We start from the raw sequence: 9,566 nt of genomic DNA on the forward strand, positions 1-9,566 counted from the left end.
GCCACGACCCCTTAACATGCTTCCTCATTTATGGTGACACCCAACCATAACATTAATTTCGTTGCTACTTCATAACTGTCATTTTGCTGCTCTTATGAATAGTAATGTAAATATCTGATATGCAGGATGTATTTTCATTCACTGGACCACATTTGGCACAAATATCCAATACACCCAAATTTGAATACTGGTGGGATTGGGGGAGGGTATTGATTTTGTCCTGTGGGAGTTGTAGTTGCTGGGATTTATAGTTCACCTATAATCAAAGAGCATTCTGAACTCCACCAACGATAGAATTGAGTCAAACTTGGCACACAGAACTCCCATAACCAACAGAAAATACTGGAAGAGTTTGGTGGGCATTGACCTTGAGTTTTGGACTTGTAGTTCACCTACATCCAGAGAGCACTGTGGACTCAAACAATTATGGATCTGGACCAAACTTGGCACAAATTCTCAAAATGCCCAAATATGAACACTGATGGAGTTTGGGGAAAATGGACCTTGACATTTGGGAGTTGTAATTGCTGGGATTTATATTTCACCTACAATCAAAGATCTTTCTGAACCCTACCAACAATTGAATTGGGCCAAACTTCCCACACAGAACCTCCATGACCAACAGAAAATACTGTGTTTTCTGATGGTCTTTGGCGACCCCTCCGACACCCCGTGGCGACCCCTCCAGGGGTCCCGACCCCCAGGTTGAGAAACACTGCTCTAGAGGTTTTTCTAGGAGAGGCAGGATGGCCATCTGTCAGGAGGGCTTGAAGTGTGTCTTCCTGCCTGGTAGAGTGGGTTTGGACTAGATGTCCTTTGGGGGTCCCTTCCGACTTGGATTTTAAGTTTCTATTTTCTGTGGTTTCTATTTCCCCTCCGTCCTCCCTCCCTCCCTGCTTTGCAGAAACAGTCGGAATTTGGGTTTTTTGCGTGTTATCTAAAATAGTGTAAAATATAATGAAATGGATAAACATTTTAACTATGAAATCCCCAGGAAGCTCCCTCTTTGGATGCTTTTAAACAGAGGCTGGGTGGCCATCTGTCGGGAGAGCTCTGGTTGTCTTTTTCCTGTATGAAGGCAGATTGGGGTTGGACTAGATGGCCCCTGGGGTCTCTCCCAACTCTAGAATTCTATGGGGACCGTGAAGGGGTCTCCATAAGTTGGGAAGGCCCTGAAGGCACGCAATGAGAAGAACATACCTTGGAGGACATGTTGAGACAATCCCAAAATGAAGAGGATCACCGGCATCGCGATCCTTGCAGATTAATCCCGGGCCAAGTCCTGAAACAGGGAGAAGGAAGAGGAAAGCAAAAGTCATGGCGAGTTAGGAGGGGCATGTGGCTTAAAGAAGGGGGTTGGACTGGGTGGCCTTTGGGTGCCCCTTCCAACTCTATAGAGAAATATAGGCTGCCTGGGAGTTCATACACTTTCCTTCTCTGGAGGTTTTGAAGCCAAGGCTGGAGGGCCATCTGTCAGGGGGACTTTGATTGTGCTTCTCCTGCCTGGCAGAAAGAAGGGGGTTGGACTGGGTGGCCTTTGGGCGCCCCTTCCAACTCTGCAATTCTATGATTCTATGTCATCATCATCATCACCGTCTTGGGATCTTGCGACCAAGCCAACCAATCTTTATGATGGGAAAGTACATGGTGTTTTTGAAAGAAATGACATAAGAAGCCATTTAACATCTTAATACAACTTATATATACCATCAGTAAGCATCTTAGCATTTTGCACACTCTAATGTGCAATAATAATAAACATAACAATAACCTGCTACCCTTCTGGGTTTCAATCTTCCCCTCTTTAAACATATTATGCTTATAATCTGTGCTGGTAAGGCTGTATCAGGAGCTCCAACTTTATTCGCTTTGTATTAAATGTTTGCTTGCAGTCCAAGGTTCCAGAGATTCTGCAGAAAGGTAGCTTCCTTTGGTTGCAGTCGTGGGGCAAGTCACCTGTCCATCATCGGTAAGTTTTGGTTCCACCCCTTGGCAATTGGGAAGGGAGCCATTTTTAGTTAGTCTCAGTAAGGAAAACTAATTTAGAGGACGTGTACAAGCTTCTCCTGTACAAAAGCTTCAACCCTTAAGACTTTGCGGGGGAGAACAGTCTTAAGAGCATCCAAAGATCTCCAAAGATTTCCATGGAAACAGCCCTAAAGCTTTGAGGAATTTCGGAGGGTAAACAGTTTGGAAGACCAAAGAACTCCAGCTGGAGAATCTACTGGCCTTACTGGTAGGTCCACTCGGTGCTCGAGACGCAGTTCAACCTGGTAGCAGAGCCCACATCAGTAAGGCTTAGATTACGTCAGCCTGGGAGAAGTTAAAAAGGATTTTCCTTAAAGTAAAGAAACAGTTATTGAAGACAATTGCCTGTCCCTCATGGACATGATTAGGAAGCCACCAGTTGCATAAAAGCCTGGAAGCATTTGTTTAACTTTATTGAAGACAAGAGAAGTTTCTGTTTAATTGTTCATTAATAAAGGACTTTGTTATACTTCACAAGCCATCTAAAGACCGTTTGTGGTGGAAATCCTCTGAGAACTCTTCGGGAGCCCCTGGCTTCCCGCTGGGCAAAGGTTGCACATCCTATTTTAAAAGCAATTCATTACAGGCCCAGCGCATGACAGAACATAATCCTATCACCATTTTCTATCCATTTATGTATATTTTATTATGATTCCCATGCCCTCTTTTTTGTGCCCCCTTCACCTGGACCAACTCTTATTTCATTGCCCCCAAATTCCATTGTTTCTGTTGCAGGTTTCTTCCCCTTTCCTTCAATGACTATATATATATTCAATGAATTTATCCCATATGTCCCCAAAATTTGTTTGTTTCCATTTTAAACTTTAATGTTACAAGCTAATTTGCCATTGATATATTCCAAATTTCCAAACCAATCTCACGTGGGGAATGGGCCCCTTTTCTGCCTATTCTGCCTTGGCCAGACCACTTTACCTGGACTCACACTGTGTATAGTTATGGGCACAGCAACTGAAAGGAGAGGTTGACTCTGAACTGGAATACTGTGTCCAGAGGAAGAGGGCAACTCAAAGGGTCAAGGGTCTGGAGAACAAGCCCTATGAGGAGCAGCTTAAAGAGCTAGGCATGTTTAACCTGCAGAAGAGAGAGAAGGCTGAGAGGAGACAGGATGAGGGCCAGGGATCAAGAGGTGAGGCTTGGGAAATCATAGAATCATAGAATCCAAGAGTTGGAAGAGACCTCATGGGCCATCCAGTCCAACCCCCCGCCAAGAAGCAGGAACATTGCATTCAAATCACCCCCGACAAATGGCCATCCAGCCTCTGCTTAAAAGCTTCCAAAGAAGGAGCCTCCACCACACTCCGGGGCAGAGAGTTCCACTGCTGAACGGCTCTCACAGTCAGGAAGTTCTTCCTCATGTTCAGGTGGAATCTCCTCTCTTGTAGTTTGAAGCCATTGTTCCCTTGCGTCCTAGTCTCCAGGGAAGCAGAAAGGAAGCTTGCTCCCTCCTCCTCCTCCCTGTGGCTTCCTCTCACATATTTATACATGGCTATCCTATCTCCTCTCAGCCTTCTCTTCTTCAGGCTAAACATGCCCAGTTCCCTAAGCCGCTCCTAGGGAGGAAGGAGTAAGCTTCTTTTCTGCTGCCCTGGACACATTGGAGCAATAGCTTCAAACTACAGGTTAGGAAGGAGATTCCACCTGGAGTTGAGGATGGACTTCCTGACTCTGTGAGACAGAGAGCTGTTCAGCAGTGGAACTCTCTGCCCCAGAGTGTGGTGGAGGCTCCTTCTTTGGAGACTTTCAAACAGAGGCTGGACGGGGGTGCTTTTAATGTGATTGTCCTGCTTCTTGGCAGAATGGGGTTGGACTGGGTGGCCCACCAGTCTTGTCCAACTCTAGGAATCTAGGATTCTATTTTGGCAACTGGATATCCCTTCAGCCCTCTTGCAGTTTCAGTGACCGAGGAAAGAGGCATGGCTGAGGCTTTCCTTAGGAAAAAGCAAAGTAACAGCATCTGGCCCTGGGTTTGCAAAAGTTTCATTTCTCTTCCTTCTGCAAGTGATGCCAAGCCCAAGGTTTCAGTTTCGCTTCCTCTCTGCAGCAGAAAGGCCAGGCTCCAATGCCCCTCTGGGTATGGCCGGTAGGGCTGGGCGGTTTCGTTCGTTAATTTCGTAATTCGTTATTGATTCGTATTTAAATTAGCTTACGATCCAATATTGAGCCATGCAGGAGCAACTAAAAATCGAAACGAATTTTTCAATTTATTTCGTAATTGTTTCGTAATTGGTTCAAAATCGTTTCAAAATTGTTTCGTTATTATTTCCGTATGTCTGGTGCAAGTTTTGTAGTTGTTGTTTGTTTTATCAGTGATAAAAAAAAATTATCACACCAACAGTCAACAACAGAGGGAGAGGGAAGCTTCGGAAGTTCCCCCTCTCCCATTTGGAGGGTTTTTTTAGCGTATTGCGCAATCGCGTCTGCCATTAATGAATCAATTCAAAATTTACGAAATTTCGTAAATAACGAAATTTTTTTAATGAAAAATTTGGAATTCTTTAAAAAAACAAAATGCAATGGACCCCCTAAAAACAAAAAGAGTTTAGAAACAAATTTTTCCGTTGTTACCCAGCCCTAATGGCCAGGGATGGAAGGATCGTTTACGTCAGTGGTTCTCAACCTGGGGGTCGCAACCCCCAGAGGGGTCGTTTGACCATTTCAGAGGGTTTGCGGTGCCACCTGGGCGCGTGCTCCCAGGAAGAATCTTTTATGCCTTGCCCCAGTTACACTCTGTAACACAATTTTTGTCCCTGGGTTATCGATGTCATTTCCTAATTGGGGCTATAATAAAAACATGGGAAAAGTTTTTCAAACTGCAGAAACTTTGTTTTTAATGGACATCTTGCTCCTGCACATTTTACTCTCGTTTTCCAATGAACATCTCATCATCGAGTCTCAACCTATTCAACATAGTTTGTGCCACAAAATGAAGCTTCTGAAGTAGAGCATTGAGTTTGCAAGTAAGCACTGCACAATGAAACAGGAAAGAACACTTTTGAACCAGGAACAGGGAAAATGTTTCAAACTGGGTTACATAGTGTTATGGAAACCTCTTGATTTGCGCCTGCAGCCAGATCTCTGGAAACTTTGCTTCCCTTCTGCCAAAAAGACTTCAAATCCTCAATGAACCCATCCTCGAAATGCAATTGCCTGGAATTGGAAACAGCCCCCTTTTTGGAATTTGGTTCTCATTCCAAAATTTGGTTAGTGCTTTACATTTGTCTGCATTTATTTATTTCGTATCAAAAGCATTGCAGAAATTAGTATAAAACCAATGAAAATAGAAGGTGTGCAGGTGGCTAAACATCCTTTGACCAAAAACGGACAACAGCAACGGCATTGTCTATAGCCTCCAACAATTAGAATCATAGAATCATAGAATCCAAGAGTTGGAAGAGACCTGGTGGGCCATCATCCAGTCCAACCCCATTCTGCCAAGAAGCAGGAATATTGCATTCAAAGCACCCCTGACAGATGGCCATCCAGACTCTGTTTAAAAGCTTCCAAAGAAGGAGCCTCCACCACACAGAGAGGCAGAGAGTTCCACTGCTGAACGCTCTCACAGTCAGGAAGTTCTTCCTCATGTTCAGATGGAATCTCCTCTCTTGTAGTTTGAAGCCATTGTTCCATTGCGTCCTAGTCTCCAGGGAAGCAGAAAACAAGCTTGCTCCCTCCTCCTCCTCCCTGTGGCTTCCTCTCACATATTTATACATGGCTCTCATCATATCTCCTCTCAGCCTTCTCTTCTTCAGGCTAAACATGCCCAGCTCCTTTAGCCGCTCCTCATAGGGCTTGTTCTCCAGACCTTTTATCATTTGAGTCGCCCTCCTCTGGACACATTCCAGCTTAGAGTCAATATCTCTCTTGAATTGTGGTGCCCAGAATTGGACACAACATTCCAGATGTGGTCTAACCAAAACAGAACAGAGGGGTAGCATGACTTCCCTAGATCTAGACACTATGCTTCTATTGATGCTCCAATTCTTCCTCTGTAAATGAGGCATGGAAGAGTGGACAAGCATACAGTTGCAGAGTTGTCTGTTCTGCACCACGGTCACACAAGGTGTGGGATTCTTTTAGGTAGTGCCATTTTGACAGGTTGTCTTTTGATCTCCCACTCCACTTCTGAGTCTGTTCAGGGACTTCCATCCATCTGCATGTCCCACTATGGAAGCAGTTAGGCGTTTGCACCCCATTTTTGTCTCGTTTGGAACAACACAGGGAAGTCCTTTCATGGCTATGTAGCTTTTATAGTTCACTCAACACGACTGACGTTTTGGGCCATCAGTGAATGCAATTCTAAGGGGAGGAAGCAGTGCTGTATCCTTGGATAACATGGTCGGTTCCAGGTAGCAAAACCTTTTATAATTATACTAGCTATCCCCTGCCACGCGTTGCTGTGACCCAGTCTGGAAAATAAAGTAATGAGAAAGTACTGGTTTCTAATATATGTAATTTCTTTATGCTAATCAAACAGTATTTGATTAGCAACTACTAATCCCAAATGTCAAGGTCTATTTCCCCCAAACTTCATCTGTGTTCACATTTGGGCATATTGAGGATTCGTGCCAAGTTTGGTCCCGGATCCATCATGATCTGATCTCTAGATGTAGGTGAACTACAACTCCCAAACTCAAGGTCAATGCCCACCAAACCCTTCTAATGTTTTCTGTTGGTCAGGGGAGTTCTGTGTGCCAAGTTTGGTTCAATTCCATCATTGGTGGAGTTCAGAATGCTCTTTGATTGTAGGTGAACTATAAATCCCAGCAACTACAACTCCCAAATGACAAAATCATAATTTTTGAGTGATGGTCACTCCTTGTGTTGTGAGACATTTTGTTGCCAAATTTGGTGTGATTTCGTTCATTGGTTCTTTTGTTTTTAAGGTACTCATTATGCACAGAGCATTTTTATATAGAGAGATTTACAGAATTAATTACCACCGCCTTCACTTTCTATTCCTTTCCCATTGATACCCCACCAAGACAGGGCACATGCAGAATGCATCACGCATTGCAACATGCAAAGCACATTGTGCTTGAATGCCCATGTTAGACATATGTACATCCAATGTGCATGACACATTCATGTGGATGTATGTTGGTTGCCAGGATTCAGTTGTGTAACATTGGCATTCATCACATGGGTTGCATGGGGCAAAAAACACTGTGTAACAAAATTTGAAAATAAATCTATTCCTGGTTTGGAAGTGTTATTTCCTGTTTCATTGTGTGGTCTTTACTTTGAAAGTCATCGTTCTACTCCAGAATCTTCGTCTTTTTGACACAAACTATGTTAAATCAGTTGAGACTCTATGAGATATTAATTGGAAAGCCCAGTGTGGAACACATCTCACCACGCTCAAACAGTGGATGTGGCTCTTAATGAGACATGGAGTGCCTGCGCCCTACACCACTGGAGAAATTACACTGTCTAGCCGGTATGGCACCACCTGACATCCGCCGGGAAGTAGCAGCCAATAGTGAAAGGACCAAGGCAGAGACATCTCCAGCTCATCCCCTGTTTGGGTATCAGCCAGCACGCCAATGCCTTAAATCAAGAAATCGTTTTCTAAGATCTACAGAGACACTCGCCGGAACACCTCAGCAAGCGGTAGTCCAAAAGTGGCAGGCTCAAACCCAGCACCTCAACCAATGGCTGATACCCAATGAGAGACTCCCCCCTGGGCACACAGAAGACTGGGCGACTTGGAAGGCGCTGAACAGACTGCGCTCTGGCACCACGAGATGCAGAGCCAACCTCAAGAAATGGGGTCATAAAGAATTTAAGGAAGTCACATGGCTACAATATTTGCAGATTAAAGAACATTTTGCGTTGTTGTAGGTTTTTTCGGGCTCTATGGCCATGTTCTAGAGGCATTCTCTCCTGACGTTTCACCTGCATTTATGGCAAGCATCCTCAGAGGTAGTCAGGAGAGAATGCCTCTAGAACATGGCCATAGAGCCCGAAAAAACCTACAACAACCCAGTGATTCCGGCCATGAAAGCCTTCGACAATACAAAGAACATTTTAATTCAGATAAACAATTAGGCTTTAGTGCAAAAGATGAATTCTGGGATAAAGTTATACAAACAGGAAAGAAATTAATAATGGATTGGCAAGACAATATATATGAGGATACGGTTTTATTGTTCTATCAATGGGTTCGTGGACTGAGTATTGTTTTAATAAGTGTTATGATAATTTAGTTATAATTGCTATTGTTTTAACTTTGTATGTATTTATTTATGGTTTTATACTGTGTTATTGATTTGTGGCATTGAATTGCTGCCTTTATTAGCCGCCCTGAGACCACCACCCCCCTCCCGGGGGTCCCTGGAGACTAGGACGCAATGGAGCAATGGCTTCAAACGACAAGAGAGGAGATTCCATCTGAACATGAGGAAGAACTTCCTGACTGTGAGAGCCGTTCAGCAGTGGAACTCTCTGCCCCGGAGGGAGTGTGGTGGAGGCTCCTTCTTTGGAAGCTTTGAAACAGAGGCTGGATGGTCATCTGCCGGGGGTGATTTGAATGCAATATTCCTGCTTCTTGGCAGAATGGGGTTGGACTGGATGATGGCCCAGGAGGTCTCTTCCAACTCTAGGATTCTATGATTTTAAGACCTTCCTGACTGTGAGAGCCGTTCAGCAGTGGAACTCTCTGCCCTGGAGTGTGGTGGAAGCTCCTTCTTTGGAAGCTTTTAAGCAGAGGCTGGATGGCCATCTGTCAGGGGTGATTTGAATGCAATATTCCTGCTTCTTGGCAGAAGGGGGTTGGACTGGATGGCTCTAACTGTCATGTTAGCTGTTCCCCTTCCAAACCCAAAGGCCTCAAGAGCTCCATAAATGCTGGATGGCTTCCAACTCTATGATTCTATTTCTCTACTCTTCAATATTTGATCGAGAACAGTTCTGATATGATAAACAAATAAATCAGAAAACTAGAGCCCAATGTGCTCTAGCAGGATGCCCCTTGCAAAAGACAAGGTTTTTGCAGTTTAATAAACTTTCCCCATGTTTTTGTGATAGAACCAATTAGGAAGTGACATTGATGACCCAGGCACCAAAATCATCGTGTTCCAAGGAGTCACCCTACCTTCTCCTGCAGCTTCTTTGGGTTCCTTCAGGAGATGAGTTCAGGACCATGGAGGTGTCTTCTCCCTCCCAAGGCTCCCAGCCAATGCGAGGTCCGAAGGCTCCTGCTCCCTCGCTCCCTCTTTGGGTCAGCTTTATTGCCTCTGGTTTTGGGAAGTCCCTGCTGTCATGTCAGCTGTTCTCCTTCCAAACCCAAAGGCCTCAAGGGCTCCATAAATGCTGATGAGGCTCCTTGGGAGGAGGAAGTGGGGGGGGGGGGGGGAGGAGGGGAATGGGTTCACATCCACAGCCTCCCTCCCTCCCTCTGTCCAGAAGGCTTTAAGCCAGTGGTTCTCAACCTGTGGGTCCCCAGGTGTTTTGGCCTACAGCTCCCAGAAATCCCAGCCAGTTTACCAGCTGTTAGGAACAATGGCTTCAAACGACAA

General features: G+C 44.8%; 1 protein-coding gene across 1 annotated transcript in view; it reads right to left on the reverse strand.

Moving 5' to 3' along the window:
- Positions 1-9,279, reverse strand: part of SIGLEC1 (sialic acid binding Ig like lectin 1) — a 72,697-nt gene extending 63,418 nt beyond the window's left edge. The window contains exons 1-2 of the mRNA XM_067468422.1: positions 9,143-9,279; positions 1,201-1,282 (exon numbers count right to left, since the gene is read on the reverse strand). Of these exons, the coding sequence (XP_067324523.1) occupies positions 1,201-1,249 (49 nt within the window). The 5' untranslated portion in view covers positions 1,250-1,282; positions 9,143-9,279. The remainder of the gene's footprint in view (positions 1-1,200; positions 1,283-9,142) is intronic.
- Between the last annotated feature and the right edge of the window lie 287 nt (positions 9,280-9,566).

The sequence above is a fragment of the Anolis sagrei genome, chromosome 5, assembly GCF_037176765.1.
Source record: "Anolis sagrei isolate rAnoSag1 chromosome 5, rAnoSag1.mat, whole genome shotgun sequence".
NCBI lineage: Eukaryota > Metazoa > Chordata > Lepidosauria > Squamata > Dactyloidae > Anolis > Anolis sagrei.